The following is a 22,842-nucleotide window of genomic DNA, read 5'->3' on the forward strand; positions in this document are numbered from 1 at the left end:
GTCACTTTTCAACATAGTACTAAAAGTCCTAGCCAGATCATTCAAGCAAGAGAAAGAAAAAAATGTCCTCCAAGTTGGAAATGGGAATTCTAATTTTCTAATTATCACTGTTTGCAGATAAAATGATCTCACACACAGAAAAACCAAAGATTCTACACAAAAAAAAAGTTAGAAAATAATGAATTAAACAAGACTGTAGAATACAAAACACAAAAATCAGTAGTGCTGCTATATGCCAATAGTAAATTATCTGAAATAAAAAGCAAGAAAGAAATCCCACTTACAATAGATTCAAAAAATTAAACAAAATATCTAGGAATAAATTTAACCAAAAAGGTAAAAGATCCATACAATAAAAACTATAAGACATTGATGAAAATAATTGAAAAGTACACACAAAAAAATGGAAAGACATTCTGTGTTCATGGATTAGAAGAATCAATATTTTTTAAATGTCATATACCCAAAGCAATCTACAGGTTTAGTGCAGTCTCTATGAAAACACCAGTGGTGTTCTTCATAGAAACTAGAAAAAACAAGCCTAAAATTTGAATGCAAACATTCATACACACAAACACCCTGAATAGCCAAAATCATCTTTTTGGGGAGGGAGAGGGTACTGGAGATTAAACTCAGGGGCACTCAACCAGCAAGCCACATCCTCAGCCCCATTTTGTGTTTTATTTAGAGACAGGATCTCACTGAGTTGCTTCAAGCCTCACTTTTGCTGAAGCTGGTGTTGAACTCACAATCTTCCTGCCTCAGCCTCCTCCTTGTTGCTGAGGCTGGCTTTGAACTCACAATCTTCCTGTCTCAGCCTCCCAAGCTTCTGGGATTACCAGCGCCTGATGCCAAAGTCATCTTAAGCAAAAACAGGAAGCATTACACTGCCCAAATTCAAAATATGCTACATGACTGAAGAAACCAAATAGTGTGGTACTGGCATGAAAACAGACACAGAGACCAATAAATGGAATAAACATCTTAGAAGTAAACTCATTCCTCTACAGTCAACTGATTTTTCACAAAAGTGCTAAAAACAATCATTGGAAAAAAGGCAGTCTTCTCAATAAGTAAAAATTGGTTATCCACATGCCTCAGACTGAAACTAGACCTGTATCTCTCATTGTTTACAAAATTCAACTCAAAATGGATTAAAGACTTAAATATAAGACCCGAAACTATGAAATTACTAGAAGAAAATATAAGGGAAATGTTTTAGAACATCAGAATTGGCAAGGATTTTTTGGACAAGACCACAAAGGAACAGAAAACAAAAGCAAAAATAGACAAATGAGATTATATCAAAATAAAAACTTCTGCACAGCAAAGAAAATAATCATCAGAGTAAAAGAAGACTGGAGAGTAAATTTTTTCGTCAACTTGTAAATCTGAAGCTATCCTTTGTCTATGAGTACACAAGCTGAGAGCTGCTTGTGAGAATTTTAATGCCATTCTGATTCTTAATCTTTATATAATTACTTGATTTATCTCTGAAAGTATTGGTAATTTCTCCCTTAAGTGTAGTGTTCTGAAATTCCATGGGTGGATATTTTCATTACATTCCTTTTTCTGGACATTCAGTGAACATTTTCTTTATAGTTGGCAAAAAAAAAAAAAAAATAGAGGTCTTTCCTCTGGCACTACTCATTCTCTGGAGTTTATATCTGGCTGCTGAATTTCAGAAGCATAATGAAGACAGAGCTAATGACCTTGGAATTTGAGTGAATTCTTTTTTAGCCCTTCTTTTCAGACTGCACCTCATTCTTTCTCTGCCTTTTTCTGTGTCCCTGAGTGCTGAACCTCTAAGATTCCATTTCCTTTAGAGAGTTAGCTTTCCTTAGCTCCAGGGGGGGGAAATAAAATCACTAATAAAGAAAGATGAGGAAGGAACCAGGGGAAGAGCCTCCTGTTTCCTGCTTCATTCTCCCTCTACTTTCTTTGCCACTTGGCTCTTCCAAATACTGAGCTCTATGGGGAATTGCAGGGACAAAATTAGCCTGCGTACACGATGAATCTTCTTGTGAATTAAGGTTATAACTGCAGTGTCCTACCAAAACATTGTCACTTGCCATCTGCTCTTTGGGTCTCTAAAGTTTCCTAAAGACTTGTTAGCTATTTCCTGTACTTCTCTAATTTCAACAGGAGTAATTTTCATTTGTAATTAATTTGTCATCATCTATCCCAGAAAAATGTAAAGGGTGTGGCTAATCTACTATGCAGAACCAGAGTCTTTTAAAGGCAAATCATTTTTTTAAATGGTAAGTATTTTTAAAAGAAAAAAAGTATTGACCCAAGAAAAATTCTTACCTTGACAAATATATTTTTTCTGCACTCAGAATTCTAGAATAATAAAATTCCTTGGGCACATCTTCTCCCTCAATAGGAAATACCTTTCTTATAAATCTAACCTTTTAAAATAATTCCAAGACTATAAATATTCTCAGGCTGTCTCATCATATTTCTAGAATATAAATTTCTGTCTTCCCTGCACCAGCATTAGAATACTTTGTTTTCAGAATAAGGAAAGCTCTTTAAGAATATACTACTATGGTTTTGATAGGGTTTCAGTGTTTCTCCTGAAGTGTCATGTGCTAGAAGCTTGGTCCCCAATGTAGCAATGAGACAAAGTGAAACCTTTAAGAGCTGGGGCCTAATGGGAGGTAATTAGAACACAGGAGTTCTACCCTAAGAAGGTGTTAAGTGGCCTCACAGAGTAAATTACCTTCCAAGAGAATGGGTTGTTAGAAGAAAGTCTACTTCTTACCCTGAATCTCCCTTCTGCATGGGCCACTTATCACCCTCATATGTGTTCACACAACTCTAATGCCATCCACCATGAGACCCTCACTAGAGCTGAGCAGATGTCAATGTCATGGTCTCAAACCTCCAGAATGGCAACTAATAAACCTCTTTTCTCTATAAAGTACTCAGCTTCAGGTATTTTGTTATAGACAAAAAAAAATATGGGCTAAGACACCATTGAAAGCAGTCTGTTGCCAGGCATGGTGGTGCATGTCCATGATTCCAGCAGCTTGGGAGTCTAAGGGAGGAATATGACAGGTTTGAAGCCAGCCTCAGCAACTAAGCAAGGCTACGATCAACCTAGTGAGACCCTGTCTCAAAATGCCCCTGTGTTCAATTCCTGGTACCAAAAATTAAAAAAAAAAAAAAAGGGTGGTCTGTTACTCAGAAAAACAATATATAAGCTTATTCCAGTCCATTATGCTTGTACTAGATGCTTTACCCAGAGTACTTTCTTTCCACAGATTACTTTCTCACTAACACCTCAAGCTCTATTCCTTTGCTTCTGCTCACCTATTTTGAAAAATTATCTTTTTTTCTTTTTTAATATTTATTTTTTAATTGTAATTGAACACAATACCCTCATTTTATTTGTTTATTTTTATGTGGTGCTGAGGATTGAACCCAGGGCCTCACACGTGCTAGACGAGCACTTTACCACTGAGCCACAACTCCAGCCCCAATTATCTTATTTTTATACCTTCATTATATTTGCACAAATTATAGCTAGTGGCACAGAAATTTTAATACTGGAGCTTCTCAGAGACCCAAGATGGAGGACACTATCAGTGTTTTCACATCTTTCTGAAATTCACCCTGCTTGCTGTATGTGGTCATACCTGTGATCTCTGTATGCGTCAGCAGGAGCAAAAGTCCATATCTCATAGTGGTGCTTGTTGTCTCCGTTCCCGCTCCAAACACATCAGTTACAGTGTTTAACAAGTTTTCAATGGTAAATTCAGTCTGTTGATTGTCCTTTCCCTGGGAATTACATGATTATTTCATTATTTGACAACTTTCCATCATATTTATTATAGTGAAACCAAATAACTCAGGTTTTTCTAAAGAAGAGAAAACTTCAACAATACAGAATTTAGTATTAAAATTGTAATAATCACATAGTTTAGCAGTGAATGTAGCACCACAAAGGAGGAGGAGGAGAAGGTAGCTCATGTACAAAATGTAGTAATGAAAAATGACAAGTACCTGTGTCCATAATGCTTCAGGGCTAGTGCACTAGTTCTAGATAAACAGCATGAGACTCCTTATATGTGAAATAAATACACTATTTTGTGAAGCCCTTGTTAAACTTGGTTTTCTCCTGTTGGTATACACACACAATTTTAATTCATAGAAATGTTTATGTTAGAGCCAAATCTTGAAAAAAAAAATGTTATAAGCCAGAAAAAAAAAGAGTTTGCAATTCTGCAATGTGGCAGAATAAAAGGCTCCTGACTCTCCCCTTACACATGCATGCACTAAGTAAACATCTATTTCTATATCAACTACCTGTGAGATAAATTTAGAATCAAGTGAAGCGAAAATGTCTACATCTAACAAGTAGGAAAAACTCTTGTATACTTATGCATGATCCCACTCCAAACACTGTACCACAGAATCTGGGATGAAATCCCCAACACCCAGTGAAGAGGCAGGTTTGGACCACATCATAACACCCTAATTCAAAGGTTCCTCCCAGTTTACTCAAAATTTACTAACTCTGGGAGTGGAAGAATTAGGCATATAGGAGTCTCTCTAGACCACAGGGGGGTGGGGAAGTGGTTTTATATAGGAGCACAAGCATTCCCAGGGGATTTATACCCAATAATTGAGGCAGATAGGGCATAAAAGTCAAAGTTCCTATCTGGAAGAGATGTGCTAGCATACCCTGCCAACTGCTGCTACTCACAGCTGAGCTTCTAATTAGCCTGCATCAGGGAGCTAACCAACCCAACAAGTAGATTTCTGACAGCCTGAGAAGAGCTTGGTACTTCCTTAGTCTTCCCTCATGATGCCCCCTCTCCCCATAATAAAAACAAGTCGACCCATTTGCACTGGAAGGGGCTTGTCTATGCACTGAGCATCACAATTTCTATAGCTTTCACCTAAGGAACCACTTCCTTAATCAACTAGCTCTGGTTGTGTCCTTAAATCACAGAAAACAAAGAGAAGGATATATAGTAAGCCCACTTCCAGCAGCTATCTGCCCAGGATCAGAGAGAATGATTGGAATTTGAGTGCAGGCATTTGTGGATCCTCCCCCTAGATTAGTAGAGAGAGAGTTAAAGATAAACACCTGATCCCAATTTCACGGTGAGGAGAGTGCATTAATAAATAAGACCCAAGGGGCTGAGCTTGTACCTCAGTGGTTGAGCACTGGGTTCAATCCTCAGCACCACATTTTTTAAAATAAATAAATAAATAAAACAAAGATATTAAAAAGAAGAAAAAAAACTAACAACATTTCTGAAAAAAAAAAAAGACCCAACTACATGATACATAGATAAGACTCTACTTCACCTTCAAGAACACTCCGGCTGAAAGTGAAGGGATTGAAAAAGACATTCAATACAAATGAAAACCAAAAGACAGCAGGGATAACTACATCTACACCAGACAAAACACTGGGTCAAACACTAAAAAGAGACAAAGAAGGTCATTATGAAGTGATAAATTGACTAATTCATCAAGAAGATATGACAATTATAAATATATATGCATCCAACATTGGAGCATGTAAACATTTAAACTAAACATTAAGAGATCTGAGGGAATGCATAGATTACAACACCAAAATAGGAGTATCCCACTTTTAACAACAGATAGATAATACAGACAAAAATTCAGTATAAATATATTGGATTACACTTTAGACCAGATGGACTTAATAGACATGAAAAGCATTCTATCCAACAGTGGTATGCTCAACCTTCTCAAGTGCACATGGAACATTCTCCCAGGTAGATCATGGATTAGGCCACAAAACTAGTCTTAACAAAATTAAAAAGACTGAAACTTTATCAAATTATCTCTTCAGACCACAAAGGTATGAATCTAAATATCAGTAATGAGAGGAATCAAGGCTAGAAATCATAAATGCATGGAAATTAGACAAGATATTCCAGAACAACTATTGAGTTAAAGAAAAATTATTAGGAAAACTAAAATATGTCCTTCAGGGGCTGGGGATGTGGCTCAGGCGGTAGCGCGCTCGCCTGGCATGCGTGCGGCCCGGGTTCGATCCTCAGCACCACATACCAACAAAGATGTTGTGTCCGCCGAGAACTGAAAAATAAACGTTGAAAAATTCTCTAAAAAAAAAAAATATGTCCTGCAATAACTGATAATGGAAACAATATATCATGACTTATGGGACACACCAAAAGCAGTTCTAAGGGGAAGTTGGAGGAGGAGGAGAAAATTGATAATAACATGAAGCAATCTGAAATACTGACCTTAGAGTGTGTCTTTAACAAACACCACCCAATTTAACATTCCTACCCAGTGCTCCAGATCAGCATTAATTTAATAAGGTTCCTATAATTCTGAAGTGACCTGTGGCATGCTTAATATTATGTAATCAACCCAACTAAAATAGATACTCCTCAACAGGAATACTTGGTAAGCAAACGTAATCAATCATCCCTATTGGTAACATCAACTTCACACAGTTTCTAAGATTGTCATCTCAAAATTACAGTAAGGTTAGGAAAGAGTACAACACTTATAAACCAATACTCATATTTGCATCAGTTCAAATGAATTTAAAGAATCTGTGGTTATGTACAAATTACACTACTAGACTAGTAATTGAAATCAGCTAGCTTACATAAAACATTGTGGAAAAAATTAAAGAAAACCTAAATAAATAGAAAGATATCTCATGTACATCTACTAAAATCCTTAGTATTGTTAAGATGACATTACTCCTCAAATTGGTCTAAATATTTAAAGGGATCCATATCAAAATCCCTACAAGCTTCTTTGCAGGAGTTGATAAGATTATCCTAAATTTTTTATGGAACTTCACATGACCTAAATCCTTAAGAGCCAAAACAAAATTAGAAAAGAACAGAACTGGAGTCATTACAGTTCCTGATTTCAAAATTAAAAACTCCATTAATTAAAATTATGTGATATTAGCAGAAAGAAAGATACATAGATCAATGGAATAAAATTAAGAGCCCCAAAATAAACCCTCATATATAGTCAATTGATTTTCAACAAATGTTCCAAGATCATTCAATGTGGAAATAATACTTTCAACAAAAGATGTTGGGATGACTGGATATCCACATGCAAAAGAATGAAGTTGGAACCTTACCTCACACAATGAAAATTTAACTAAAAGTGAATCATGTACATGAAGGTAATAGTTAAAATTATAAAACCCTTAAAAGAGAACTTAGAGTGAACCTTCATGACTTTGGTTTAGGTAATTGTTTCTTAGTTATGACCCAAAAGTTACAAGCAATCAAAATGGAATTTCACACAAAAAGAAAACTTTTCTATTTCAAAAGACATTTTAAAGAAATTGAAAATGTGATACACAAAATGGGAGAAAATATCTTCGATCCTTATATCAGTATAAGGAACTTGTATCTAGTATACACAGGCCCAAGCCAACTTAACAAGACCCTGTCTCAAAATGAAAAAAAATAAAATTAAAAGAGAAAGAGATGTAGCTCAGTGGTAAAGCACCTCTGGGTTCAATTCCTGGTACCAAACACCAACACACACACACAACACACACAGTGAAAGAACACTTCACACCCTCTAGGATGGCTGGAATAAAAAAGATAGACACCTTGGTGAGAAGGCAGGAAAACTGGAGCACTCATACACTGCAGAGAGATTTTAAAATGGTGGAGCCAATTTCATGCCTATGTTTTCTTCTAGGTTTTCATATTTTTAGCTCTTACATTTAGGTCCCTGCATCTAAAATGCTAAACATAGAGATGCAATATCAGCGAGCAATTCCACTGTGATGTGGAATCCCTAGAAAAATGAAAACATGTATAACCAATACCTTATACACAAAGATTCCTAGTATTATTCATAATAGACAAAGAATGGAAACAATTTAAATGTCCAACAACCGATGAATGAAAACATTAAATGTAATATATCAAGACACTGAAATATTTTTCTATCATATAAAGGGATGAGGTACTGATACATGCTACATCAATGAACCTTGAAAGGTTTATGACAAAAGTGAACAAAGCCAGTCACAAAAGACCATACACCATGTAGTTCCATTCATATGAAATGTACAGAAGAACAAATCTATAAAGACAGAAAGTAGACCACTATTGCCTAAATCTGAAGGCTTGGGAGCAATGAAGGAGACTAGGGTTTGTTTTCTAGGTGATGAACATGTTCTGAAACTGATTCTAGTTGAGGTTCCATAACTCTCTGAAAATAGTAAGAGTATTAAACTATACTTAAAATCTATACAGAGATAGTATGTAAATGATAGCTAATAAAAGTATCAACAAAAAATAAAATAACCTGTATTTTTAATACTATACTGAGCTCCAAGGAACAACACAGTTTTAAATACAGTATTGAGGCAACAGCCTTTGGTGACTGAAGTACAAGAGACCTTAGAGTTCACTATAATCTGAGCTTAATGGTGAGGCTCAATAGCATCAAGAAAATCCCTCTCAATGTGTATCAAATATAAAGAACTCATGTAGGTCCATGTTTTTGGTAAGATGTCCATACTTTTAATGAGATTTTCAAATTAATTAGACCCTGCATGATGATCATGCCCTAGAAACAGACAAGACAGAGAGTCAAAGTGATTTCCTTCTTCTCTTCACCATTTTTCTTTGAACTATTCCCTCTTTTTCACTTCATCTACAACAGGCCAAACTCAAATTCATAAACAATTCTGTAGAAAATTTTATAAAAGTCACACTTTGATTCCTTGCCACCTTAGCCCACTGCCCACTGACTTACTTTTTTCAAAGTGTTACAAAGTGGTGGAGTCAAATAATAGTGGACACAAACGATAGATCTATTCTCTAAAGTTGGTTCTTTCCAGATTCTTCTACATTTTTCCTCTTCCAGTAAATAGAATTTTGTACCTATACAAGTGTGCTTATGTACTTCTCGGTTTCCAAACTGACCCTACCACCATTCAAGTTCACTATCCCAGTCTTTTCCTACTTGGTTAAACTTATCAAATGGCACAACTGTCCTGATACTGAAATTTCCCACACAGTTCCTATTATTTGGCTCCCATCTACTCCACTAAAATAAAAATCTATAAATCTCTGAGAATATTATAAGGTGGATAACTTGAATTTCAGAATCTGCATTTCTATAATCCAGACATTTATTAATCCAAAGTGTAAAGAGATGAAAAAAATCTCATAGCTAATCTATAAGCTCAACTGTCACCATATAGACCATTCTATAGAACTCCCAGAATAATTTTCCTTGCATAACATTGTTATTCTGGCCCGTACATACCTGACCAAATAAAAACTCTTCATGCCAACAATCAGGTTTGCAGAGTATTTAACAAATATCTTCCCCTCATTATCTGTTCAGATTCATTTCCAGTAGCATTCTCTCCTCTATCTCTGCCACCACACACATCTGAATTCTCACTACATCACTATCCATCTAAAATTCCGTCCCATGTTTCTCACTGCAAATACTTAAAAGATCTATATTAAACCTCTGGAAATGTAGGAAGTCCAACATTACGGTTTGGATATGTGGTGTCCCCAAAAAAGATCATATGGGAGAAAATGCAAGGACATTCAGAGGTGAAATGATTAGGTGATAAGAAGTGTAACCTAATCAAAGACTTAATCCACTAATGTGGATTAACTAAGTGGTAACTGTAGGCAGGTAGGATGTGGCTAGAGAAGGTCACTGGGGGTGTGTCTTTGGGGTTTATATTTTGTCCCTAGTGAGTGGAATTCTCTCTCTGCTTTCTGGTGGCCCTATCCTGAGCTGCTTTTCCCTCCACACTCTTCCCATGATGTTCTGCCTCACCTTAGACCCAGAGAAATGGAGTTGACTGTATGAACTGAGACCTCTAAAACCATGAGTCCCTAATAAACTTTTTCTCCTTTGAAATTGTTCTTGTCAGGTCTTTTGGTCACAATGATGAAAAAGTTGGCTAAAACTCCCACCTAGGTTAAACCCTTCCTTTTTATTCTCCCATATGATGTGTGATGTATCTGTGTCAACTTTTATTTTATGGCTTGATATTTTGTATTTTCTATAGGTTTGAATTTGCATCTTACCTGAGGTGAACTTTCTCTCTTTACTCAAAGAGATTATTAGAGCTTAAAAACAGTGCCTATGTACTATAAATGTTAAACAATTCCGTTTTAAATCTTCCACGATGCTTAGTCCAGATCCATGTATGTACACACTAGGTACTTAAGTGCTTATCAAGTATTTCTTGCCTGACCAGTTACATCCCCAATAAGTAAAAGATATTATCAATGAACCACAAAATGCAAGCAAATAACGTTCTACCTCTTTCATTTTGATCAGGAAGCAATCAATGAAGTCCCGAGGATTGTTGACATCCAAAGATTCTTGGTGCTCTTTTATTTTCTCCAAAACATAACTTCTTACATAATCAAAATTTTTAATAATTGTGTTCTGACTCCCTGGGAGATAATCCATGAGAGCAGGGAAAATATTGTAGACCTTAAAAATTAAATGACATTTATTAAGTTAAAACCATGTAATGAAGACATAGGCAAATATAATAATCCAACTTAAGCCCAGGTTAAAAACTGGAGTGAACAAAAAATGGTCTCCAACTTGAGCAGCATGTGATTGCACGAATGAAGAAGTCCTTCATGCTGACAGGAAGATGGGAATAAACTGACCACGTCATCAAACATGAGAAGAATGTCCCATCCTGATACATTTTTTACAGCATTAGGGCATCTTTATGTCACTTCTCTCACTTACAACCTTGAAATATAGAATGCCATGAATTGCTATGATTCACATGTAACACATGAGCACAGAGGTTAAGGACGTTTGGACAACCTGATACAGAGCACACAGCCACTCCCTGCTATTCCTTCCACCAGCAATAAGCCTCAGGAACAGAATTACGATTTTGTAACTGGGAGGGGTGCAAAGATACCATGAAAACCAACACTGCATTTTATAGACAAGCACTTGTGCACAAGAGTGGTTAAATAACTCCTATAAAATCATGCAATTATCTTTTAGGCAGAGTTTAGGGCACAGTAGCTCAACACAGGGTAATAGTGTGATGTTTGCTTATGGTTCATTCACACCAAAAACCAATCATTCTGGGATCTTGACCCTGGTCACTTTCTCAACTAGGATACCAGCTGAAGCCTCAAACACACTGACTACTCAGAGGATCCTGGCAGCAGCTGTGTCCCAACATTCTCCATCCTTGATATTCTAAATTACAATATTGCTGCCAAGTAATGTCATGAAGAGCTCCTTAGTGTTGACTGGCAGACCAGCCTGTGGGTCATGGAAACTTTTCAACAAGAGCCCTGGACGTCCACTGTGTGCCTGGACATGCTTTGGGGCAGTCACCAAAGTGCTGCCTAGAAACAGAGGTTTGGTGGGAAAACCACTAGCCACTGGCTTGAATTCTACCCCAAGATTCAGGCATTTGTCGTCTTTGTAAAAATGAAGGGCTGTCTACCTTTTTGAGAGGTTCATACCATGATACTAAGATCTGGACAGAACTGTGGTGTCTAAACATTTACTTCACAGTAAGCACCACCAAAAAAAAAAATTCTATATCTTGGAAAAGCTGCAGAATCAATTTTATCAGAACTCTGGAAGACAGTCATATGTTTACAAAGGGTAAACCAAATGGAAAAAAAAAAAAAAAGACCTAAAAACTCAGAGAGCTTTGTGGCATTGCTTCTGCTCTTCCCACCTCCCTCCCGGGCTTGGCAGTGGCCTTAAAGTGGGCAGCCCTGTTCCCAGTGAGGGACCCTGGTTCTTGGTTCCAGAGGAACAGAGATTGTGTTTTTCTCTTGTAACCTATCGAGGACTACCTGAAAGACAGAAGTAAAGCCTGTGTATCTGCTTTATCTGAGTCAGAACTCACTTGGGCAGAAAAGCAATGACAATATCAAAAATCTCATAATGCCCCATCTGGAAAAAAATTATTTTATAATGCCACTAAGCAACCCTGAGCCAGCCAGGGCAAAAGAGTACAGTGAAGGCACAACAGCCTAGGAAGGAAAGTTAGGGAGACGGTTCTTTGAAAAATTAGGACATTTGAGAGCGCCCACACATTCTGATAAATTCAAACAAATTACAAATAGGCCCAGGGAAAGACACAGGCTAAGAAAAGACTTAAGTTTTTAACCTCTGCTGACCTCTAGCCTGCTTAAGAGCAAGTGCAGGCTATTACAAGGAGTGCCCAGCATAGAGCCAATCTGGAGGGAGTTCCTCCCTCTCTCCCTTTATTTCTTTCCTTTTTCTTTCTTCACTTCTTTTCATCCCCTCCTCTTTCTCTCTCTCTCTCCCCTCCTCTTTATACTTTTCCCCTTACTCCCCTTATCTATCTCTAATTCTTGTCTTCCTCCTTCTCCTCCTTTCTCTCTCTTCTTCTCCTTCTCCTCCTCACAGCCAAGGAATCTCTATCAAAACTAGCCTACCATGATGGTGCAAGCCTATAACGTCAGCTCATCAGGGGACTAAGGCAGAGGATTCTAATTTAGTAAGACCCCGTCACAAAACAAAAAATTTTTCAAGATCCAAGGAAGTAGCTCAGTGGTAGACCACTTGGCATAAAGCTCTGGATTCAATTTCCAGGACCAAAAACTAGCTGAACTCAAGAATTAGAGACTTCAGAGATAACACATGACAAAGAACAGATATTTTTAAAAAATATTTAGAAAGTCACTAAATACCAACAGCTATAGAACACAAAAAGTAAATAACAACAACGAAAAAGAAAAGAAAAACAACAGCAAAAAAAAAAATTTTAAACCCTAAAGAGAAAGGGAAGTGTAAGCTCGAGGATTGCCAAATCAGAGTATACAAAATATCCAGTTTTCAAACATTCACTTCATAGCTCAGTTCTGGAATTGTGGACTGCTCAGAGAAAAGAGCATACATGGTTTCTCAAAAAGATCTCACCTGGATCCATGGGGAGCTTAAAAGTCTGAGGTTTTCATTGAATTTTTCCATCAAGTTAAGAAAATTCTGATCTTTATAATCAAAACGTTTCTGGAAAATAATGGAGCAGATCACATTGCAGGGAGCACAGCCCAGTATAAAAGTGGGATCACAGGGTGAGCCTAAAGAATTGGAAACATGAAAAATCATTAATATGCATGTATATACATTCGATACTTCATCTTTCATAACAGATAAAGATAAGTTTAGAAAATCTAAGTATCTACCTAGAAATTCCCTATCAGTAAAAACTTCAGCATACTTAAAATCAACACATCTCTTTCCTCTAAATCTGAATTTATCTTTCTGTCCTAGCTTATTTCATAATAATTACCTAATATTCTGTTGGCATCACTACCTTTGTTTACATAATTCTAACCCAAAGTGACAGTTTTCTTTTTGGTACTGGGGATTGAACCCAGGGGTGCTAAGCCACATCCTTACCCCTTTTTAATTTTTATTTTGAGACAGGTTCTCGCTAAGTTGCTTAGAGCCTAGCTAAATTGCTGAGGCTGGCCTCAAACTTGTGATCCTCCTGCCTCGGCATCCCAAAACTGGGATTACACACATACATCATAGCCCCAAACATTCACTAACAATTACTTTGGAAGGCAAAAGAAAAAAATGTAAAATATATTTTTAAAATACCTAATAATTCAAGTTATCAGCGTAAATCACATCTCTCTAGAAAGCTTATAGATAGTTTTATAGAAAGGAAGAAAACAGCAACCTGGAAACCCATTTTTTTTAACTAGTGTTATTTTCCATAATTTTATTTCCATTTTGCTTAACTGTCTTTAGCTCAACAACTAGAGAAATGCAAATTAAAACTACACTGCGGGGGCTGGGTTTATGACTCAGTGGTAGAGCACTTGCCTAGCACTTGTAAGGCACTGGGTTCGATTCTCAGCACCACATAAAAAAAATAAATAAAATAAAGGTATTATTAAAAAACAAAAGCTACACTGAGATTTCATCTCACTCCAACCAGAATGGCAATTATCAAGAATATAAGTAACAATAAATGTTGGCAAGGCTGTGGGGAAAAGAATACACTTATACATTATTGGTGAGACTGCAAATTGGTGCAACTTCTCTGTAAAGCAGTATAGAGATTTCTCAAAAAACTAGGAATGGAACCACCATTTGACCCAGTTATCCCACTCCTTAAAATTAGCATACGACAGTGATACAGCCACATCATTGTTTATAGTAGCACAATTCACTATTGGTAAGCTATGGAGCCAACCTCGGTGCCCTTTAACAGATGAATGGATAAAGAAATTGTGGTATATAAACATAATGGAGTATTACTTAACCAGAGAGAAGAATGACCTTGTGATATTTGCCTGTAAATGAATGGGTCTGGAGACTATCATACTAAGTGAAATAAACCAATCCTAAAAAACCAAAGGTTAAATGTTCTCTGATGTGTAGAAGCTAACCCACAATAGCAGCTGGAGACAGAAGTTTAGTAGATTAGATAAAGGGGAATGAAGGGAAGGACAGGGATAAGAAAAGGAAAGACAGTGGACTGAATCTGGCATAACTTTCCCATATACATATATGAATGCACCACAGTGACACTCACCATCATGTACATCCACAAGACTGGGGTCCTAATCAGAATAAGACATATTCCATGCTTGTATAATCATAACAAAATGGGTTCTACTATTATGTAGAATGAAATAATAATAATAATAATAATAATAATAATAATTTTTTTTAAAAGATGAACAGCTCAAGACCACTCAGTGGTCTAAGCAGAGGAAGCTCAGACCTTCAGTGACTGCTCCAAACTTCATTAGGGAACTACTGAAGAGGCACAGAGGGCACCTGTACCTTTTGGATCATCCTGCAGCCTCAGATTGAGCAGCAGTGAACTCAAGAGCCAGTGCAGTTCATTCACCCTGAAATTCCTCTTTGGTCATAGCATTTTCAGCAGTGCCTGCTCTTTCTTTTCCATCTCCTTGGGATCTCTGTGGAAGTAGAGATCGGGTATAACCTCCCCCGGGTATTCACAGGAGATGGTGCTGTACTTACACAGACCCTCCCAGGCCAGCATTCACCACATCAGACCCACAGAGTGAGCACCCCTTTTGTTGCATAGAGTGGTGATGTCCACGCAGAGCAGAGGAGAATCTGTGTTGCACAGAGCAATGGCAGGCAGATTGACATAAGATACCTCAGACAGACTGGTGGTCAGCCCTAGGATCAGTAACCACCAGAAGACACAGTTCCTGGAAGGCAGCCTAGAACTGGTTAATTTTTTTTTTTTTTAATTTTTTATTGTTGGCTGTTCAAAACATTACATAGTACTTGATATATCATATTTCACAATTTGATTCAAGTGGGTTATGAGCTCCCATTTTTACCCCATATACAGATTGCAGAATCACATCAGTTACACATCCATTGATTTACATATTGCCATACTAGTGTCTGTTGTATTCTGCTGCCTTTCCTATCCTCTACTATCCCCCCTCCCCTCCCCTCCCCTCCCCTCTTCTCTCTCTGCCCCCTCTACTGACATTCGTTTGTCCCCCTTGTATTATTTTTCCCCTTCCCCTCACTTCCTCTTGTATGTACTTTTGTATAACTCTGAGGGTCTCCTTCCATTTCCATGCATTTTCCCTTCTCTCTCCCTTTCCCTCCCACCTCTCATCCCTGTTTAATGTTAATCTTCTTCTCATGCTCTTCGACCCTACTCTGTTCTTAGTTACTCTCCTTATATCAAAGAAGACATTTGGCATTTGTTTTTTAGGGATTGGCTAGCTTCACTTAGCATAATCTGCTCTAATGCCATCCATTTCCCTGTAAATTCTATGATTTTGTCATTTTTTAATGCAGAGTAATACTCCATTGTGTATAAATGCCACATTTTTTTTATCCATTCATCCATTGAAGGGCATCTAGGTTGGTTCCACAGTCTAGCTATTGTGAATTGTGCTGCTATGAACATCGATGTAGCAGTGTCCCTGTAGCATGCTCTATTTAGGTCTTTAGGGAATAGACCGAGAAGGGGAATAGCTGGGTCAAATGGTGGCTCCATTCCCAGCTTTCCAAGAAATCTCCATACTGCTTTCCAAATTGGCTGCACCAATTTGCAGTCCCACCAGCAATGTACAAGTGTACCCTTTTCCCCACATCCTCGCCAGCACTTGTTGTTGTATGACTTCATAATGGCTGCCAATCTAACTGGAGTGAGATGGTATCTTAGGGTGGTTTTGATTTGCATTTCTCTGACTGCTAGAGATGGTGAGCATTTTTTCATGTACTTGTTGATTGATTGTATGTCCTCCTCTGAGAAGTGTCTGTTCAGGTCCTTGGCCCATTTGTTGATTGGGTTGTTTGTTCTCTTATTGTCTAATTTTTTTAGTTCTTTGTATACTCTGGATATTAGGGCTCTATCTGAAGTGTGAGGAGTAAAGATTTTAGAACTGGTTAAATTTAAAATTTAAATTTAAATTCATTCCTGGAATGAAGCAGCCAGCAATAGGAGTGGCTCTGGGGGTAGTGGCAAATTTCAGCAAATTCCACTGCACTGTATTCCTGGAGGAAATGACACCGATGTCAGCAGGATTTTTAATGGTAATAGTATAAGCTGCAAGCAGAAGCTCCTCCCAGGTCCTCTTCAGATTTATGATAGAGATGCCATCACTTTTCCTTTTGTAGATATATTGTTCTATCTAGAAAGAAGAGTTGGTGCCACCGAAGTGGGTTCCTACAGTAATGAGTTTGAAGATATCCTTCTCCTTCGTTTGCAGGACATCAAGGGCTCCGGACATTCTGACAGTTTCCCTTTAAGTTATAATAGGAATCAAAAACACCACCACCATATGGACTTCTCCATGGGTAGCAGAGATTTAATGAATAGTTGAAGGAACTGTATGTATAACTAGGAGAGGGGAAGACTAAAGAGAACAACTATAAAAAATGCAGGTATTGGATGGTACAAATGTAAAAAGGCAAAAGCATACATGTTGTGTGAAAAGAAAAACTAATGAAAATGAGCACAAATTCTAAGATAGATTTTGCTCACCTAAAACAAAAGTGAAATTTTTAAAAAGTTCATTTTAAATTTAAATCACAGATAGGGTAAACACAAAAGTTTAAATTTATGGAGTCCTTTTATTTCTTTATTTCAATATTGAACGGGAGAAAAAATGTCCTGTCCTAGGAAATAGTGTCCACAATTAAACCGCTCAGGTTTAATTTACTTGGGCAAAGCCTGCCCTCTGGTGGAATTCTTGAGTTATCGCTGTATGTTATATATTTCTTAAATTTCACAATCATTTAAGTCAATTCCATCATTTTATAGAAAAAGAAAAAGTAGAGGGGCTGCGGGTGTGGCTCAAGCGGTAGCGCGCTCGCCTGGCATGCATGCGGCCCAGGTTCGATCCTCAGCACCACATACAAACAAAGATGTTGTGTCTGCCAAAAAATAAAAAATAAATATTAAAAAATTCTCCCTCTCTCTCTCTCTCTCTCTGTCTCTCTCTCTTTAAGAAAAAGTAGAGAAAATCTTTCCTTTTTTTGGACATTTAAATGAGATTGTTGTAATCAAATCATCAATAAATGTTAAATTTTAAAAGCCCACAAGTTTATAGATGTAATCAAGAGTGAATTCAAAGGGTTGTACAGACTATCCACATCAGTCAAACGATGAACTCAACAGAGATATCTATAGGGAATGAATGGATAAAGCAATTGTGACATATATGCATGAGAGAATTTTATTCAGACACAAAAAAAATAAAATTCTGTCATTTGCAGATGAAATTGGAGAACATTATGTTAAGTGACATAAGCCAGGCACCAAGACAAACACTGCATGTTCTCACTCATGCATGGAAGCTAAAAAAGGTGATCTCAGAGAAGACAAAAGTAGATTAGTGGTTACTAGAGAATAGGAAGGGTAGGGAGGAGGGAGAACAGAGAGAGGTTGGATAATGGATACCAAAATATAGTTAAATAGAAGGAATAAATTCAGTGTTCTACAGCACAGCAGGATAACTATAGTTTATATATATATAAACTATATCAACTATATATATCAACTATATCATTATATATATAGATATATATATAAACTATATCAAAAACACCACCACCATATGGACTCCTCCATGAGAGAATTTTGTTCAGACACACAAAAAAATAAAATTCTGTCATTTGCAGATGAAATTGGAGAATATTATGTTAAGTGTATATATATTACAAAGCACTAGAAGAAAGGAATTCAAATTGCCCCAACAAAAAAACTGATGGGGAGGTTGTGGCTCAGTTGTAGTGTGCTTGTCTAGCATGAGCGAGGCACTGGGTTCTACTCTCATCACCACATACAAATAAATATAATAAAGGTCCATCAACAAATAAAAAAATATTTTAAAAAACTGATAAATGTTTATGGGGATGGAAAAGCTTATTACCTTAATTTGATCATTAAAAACTACATACATGTGTCAAGTTACAATATGGCATCCCAAAAATATGTACAAAATATGTACAATTATTATGTGTCAATATTTTTAAATGTGAAGAAGAATAGGGAATTCAACAATAGAAGCATCTTTAGTAGATAACTCCTCTTATGCTAGGTTCCTTGTCAGCTGAAACAAAATGGTACTAAAATTTTATTTTAGCTTGGAAAACAGGGGATAATTTACAATTGTCAATTTGAGATTTCTGGTAGTGCGGGGAGTGTGACTCACAGTGAAAATCTGATTTTTCAATCTTACCTTTCACCTCCTTGAGAAGAGATAATTAAGTATCAAAGTAATTTAGAATCAAGCTCAAAATCAGATTTATTGTGACAAGCATTTCATAGATAAGTAGAGTGGACAATGAGGAGCAAATAATTACCATAAAACTTCTAACCCCAAATCCAATTGTTATAAAATTCACCCAGGATTTTGTTTTTATTCAGATATGATGAGGTCAACAGATGAGGCTGCCCTTGAAAAGATGGCTTGGTACTGTTACCAAGGGAAGGGGGCCGCCACACCACAATGGAGCAGGCAGCACAAGAAGAAGCATCACAGTTGGACAGGAGGCAGAAGGAGCAAGGGAAAACAGGGGACCTTTATTGGGGTTTGCATGGGAAGGAATGAGTGAGGCAGAATAGGTGTGCTGAGTAATTTGATAGTTTGAATACTCTCAATGTGCTCTGGGCAATGGAGATAATCACTAACTGTCCCATAACTGTCCCTGGGGTGATTTACAGCTCTAAAGAATATTGGCTTGGTGTAAAATAATTTGATACAGCAGGTGGTTGGAAGTATGGGTTATGGATAGATTGTTTTGTACACCAAAATCTTGTGGTAGGAAAGCTATTTGCTATCTCTGGGAACTAAGTATCCCTGGCAGAGGTACTCTAAGATGTCAAACCATCAGAAAACAAAAAAAAAGTGATTACTACACAAATAAAAATAGAAAATAAAACAAGGAAAGCAAAAACAGAATCACCTTACAACTAGGAAGTCAGGATAAAGAGTTAATAATGAGAGTTGAAATTCAGTTCAACAAATCCATTTTATAACCCAGTATTTTTGTAATTTGAAGGATTATACTAGAGTATAAATTTTTTTTTTTTTTTTTTTAGAAGGGGAAAAGTTTATTTTGAGATCCTTGAGCAACTTCAGTCAATGGTCAGCCAACTTCATCCTCTAGGCCTAAGGTGAGGCTGAGCATCATGGCAGAAGAACACAGCAGGAAAAGCTGCTCACCTTATGGTAGCCATGAAGCACAGATAGAAAAGGGTAAGGGCCAAGAGCAGGTGAAACTTTCAAGGGCATACTGCCAGGAACCCAAGCCCTCCAGCCATGCCCCACCCTCTTAGAGTTGCAACCCCATGTCCATCCATTCAAACTAGGATGGACTGATTAGGCTATGGCACTCGTAATTGAATCATTTCACCTCTGAAAGTTCCTGCATTAACACAGGAGCTTTTTGGGGACACCTCATATCCAAAGCATAACAATATCCATTATCTCATTTAGTTATTTTAGAAGTATAAATTTTCTTAAAATATATAAAATAATGCAGCAAGTTGTGAGAAACAGTAAATAACTCAAACTGATAGTTTTTAAATAGTTGTTGTTCACAAGGAAATCACAATAAACAAAAAAGCATTAAAGATGCTAAGGGAGTCAAAACCACAGATCAGCACAATTACTGGTGAAGACTGTAGGCACAGACCTCGAAAGAACCTTCCAGACATGTCAGTCAGTGAAGCTGATTGTACGCATGCAGACCAATTAACCGAAAGTACATGTGTGTTATTTCATCCTCCACAAAAGTAGCAGATTACTACAATCAGGGCTACTTGACAAGTGTTTACCAGTGAAATGTTTTAAAATACTTAACCCACAATTACACTATAGGAAAAACATTATTCTTTCACAATTTGAAAAATAAGACTCAAACTTTCTTGGTGACATGATTCAAAACGAAGTTTGACACAAAACAGCATTAAATGACCACACTTTAGGGGCTGGAAATATAGCTCAGTTGGTAGAGTGCTTGCTTCGCAGGCACCAGGCTCTGGGTTCAATACCCAGCACCACCCAAAAATAAATAAATAAACAAAATGACCACACTTTATGCACCGTGTGTACAAACACAAAAGCACAGATACACAGAAGCTCCCCTGGCTCTCTTCATCACACCATCCCTCCTGCACATGAAGACTAACAACCACTACTCTTAATGAAAGATTTGGCTGCCCCTAAAGTATTTCCAGGGTGTTGTTAGAGAAGAGAGCAGTCTGATATGGTCAATGATTACAGAACAAAGAATCACCACCCACCATTGGTTTTCCTCAACTCCTCCACAAGGCAGTGGGCTTCCTCCTGAACGCGGTCCTCAATGCTCCTCTTTCCCATCCCAAAATTCCGCAGGGTCAAGAGGGAGAAGCGACGAAGCTCCTTCCATCTCTTTCCATTGCTGAAGAGGATTCCTATCAGAATGGGAAGCAAAAACTAGAAGGGAAATCCCAGGCAAGGAAGAGAAAACTGACATGTAGCAGCTACATGGGTGGCCAAAATCTGCCTGGGGATCAATTCAAGCCTCATACCAGGACCACTGCCCAACACATGCATGCACACTCATGCACAGGCACACTTACCAAGGTTTCTATTAACTTTTTCAGACAGTGGGAAACTGCCTCTTCCAGCAAACTCCTCTCCTAGATCAACCAGGGCTTCCTTCACTGCATCATATCCATGCAACACCACAGAAGGCTCCAAGCCCAAATACAGAGTGAACACAGGGCCATACACTTTTGAGAACTGGAAGATGGAAAGTAGATGCAAAGAGCAACAAAAGAAATCAGTATTTGGTCTACATATTGTTCATGATTCAGACCAATATTATCATACTGTTGACATTTTTGTCAAACACAACTTCAAATATTTCTGGATTTCATATATAATTAAGATGGTGATTGTTATAGCTTCTACATAAACAATGACTCCCATTTGCCAGGGAAATTACTAGGTAGACTGTCAAAAATGAATCAGCATTTTGAGGTAGCTTTATTTATTCTGTCATATAGTTAAAGATACTGAGGTTCAAAAATTCAAATTCATTTCAGTTTCCCATAGCTAATAAATAGACGACCCAAACTTGAACCCTTGCTTAGTTGATCTCTTCTACCTAAGGCAATTTCACAGTCCTCAATGTCTACATTTGGACCAATACCCAGCTGCTATAGGACACAGCTTCAGGATCACCTGCTAAGCTCTTCCCCTGAGGATCTGACTCATCAGCCCTGTGATAAATACCAGAAATCTCCATTTTTAAACATCTCCCCAGATGATTCTAATGCACAGACCAGTTTGAAATCCACCAACATTATTAACTCAGAAAGAGAGAGGACACAGCACAGAAATGTCAGGACGTGCAGCATCCCATGGAAGGACAATTCTTTCCATGCTGTACATTCACAGGTCACAGGACCAAAATATCCTGATACTACTCAATTATCCCTCACTAATTATTTATTTCATTCACATTTACTTATTGTAGACCCACAGTATTTCCTTGACATCACATATAATTTGCTTCTCTGGAGAAGTTGAACTATTATAACTAATCTAAACAAAATACACAACATGTACAGCAGATGACTTCTCGCATAAAATCTTTAATCTCAAAACAGCCAATACCATTTACCTTCAGACAAAAGAAAAATCACAGAAAAAGATGTGAAACCATGAAAGGTAACAGAACTTTATCATTTTGAGTCCATCTTATAACTTAAATAGTACCCTCCTAGGAAAACACATATCATTCCACTATTTCTGACAGTGACAAACCAAAAATAATAACTCACAGAGATTATATGCTTTACAATAAAATAATCTGCCTCCAATAATCAATTTTATTAAAATAGGAAATAATAATTCATCCTTTACAAGCCACCAAAGGATCATAAAGCATACTTACTTTGGTTAAAGATTTGCTAATGTCCTTAAAATCCATCTGCAGAATATTTCCAATAATTGGGAGAGGAGTGGGACCAGGTGGGAGCTTCCCCCTCCCAGAGCTCTGTCTCCATACTGAGAGGAGAAGCAGACAGGAGAGACCAAGGACCAGGGCCACGACTAGATCCATTACAACCTCCTCTTCTTACCAAAGACAACAGCAAGCTTGAAATGCAAAGCTTTTATAACACTCCCTGCTCATTCAATATGTGAATCACTGCACTGTTTGATGCAGTGACCAATCACCTACATGCAATTTGATCTCCTTCTGAATGGACTCTGGCCAACTGAAAAACATGAAAATAGTGTGTTCTTATTCTTACTCTCCTTTCCAGAGCCCCACCCTGAAGATTCTGGTGTAACTAGTCTGGGG

General features: G+C 37.4%; 1 protein-coding gene and 1 pseudogene across 2 annotated transcripts in view; both read right to left on the bottom strand.

Moving 5' to 3' along the window:
• Positions 1 to 22,620, bottom strand: part of LOC114096414 (cytochrome P450 2C18-like) — a 32,586-nt gene extending 9,966 nt beyond the window's left edge. Inside the window, exons 1-6 of one of the 2 annotated variants that reach the window (XM_027939915.3) lie at positions 22,432 to 22,620; positions 21,110 to 21,272; positions 20,792 to 20,941; positions 12,940 to 13,100; positions 10,315 to 10,491; positions 3,645 to 3,780 (exon numbers count right to left, since the gene is read on the bottom strand). In XM_027939915.3, the coding sequence (XP_027795716.2) occupies positions 3,645 to 3,780; positions 10,315 to 10,491; positions 12,940 to 13,100; positions 20,792 to 20,941; positions 21,110 to 21,272; positions 22,432 to 22,599 (955 nt within the window). In that variant the 5' untranslated portion in view covers positions 22,600 to 22,620. Of the gene's footprint in view, positions 1 to 3,644; positions 3,787 to 10,314; positions 10,492 to 12,939; positions 13,101 to 20,791; positions 20,942 to 21,109; positions 21,273 to 22,431 lie in introns of both variants that reach the window. The other variant, XM_027939914.3, reaches the window with a different exon arrangement.
• LOC114096422 (small ribosomal subunit protein uS2-like) lies at positions 14,764 to 16,769 on the bottom strand (annotated as a pseudogene).
• Positions 22,621 to 22,842: the final 222 nt, after the last annotated feature.

The sequence above is a fragment of the Marmota flaviventris genome, chromosome 4, assembly GCF_047511675.1.
Source record: "Marmota flaviventris isolate mMarFla1 chromosome 4, mMarFla1.hap1, whole genome shotgun sequence".
In the NCBI taxonomy this organism is placed as follows: domain Eukaryota; kingdom Metazoa; phylum Chordata; class Mammalia; order Rodentia; family Sciuridae; genus Marmota; species Marmota flaviventris.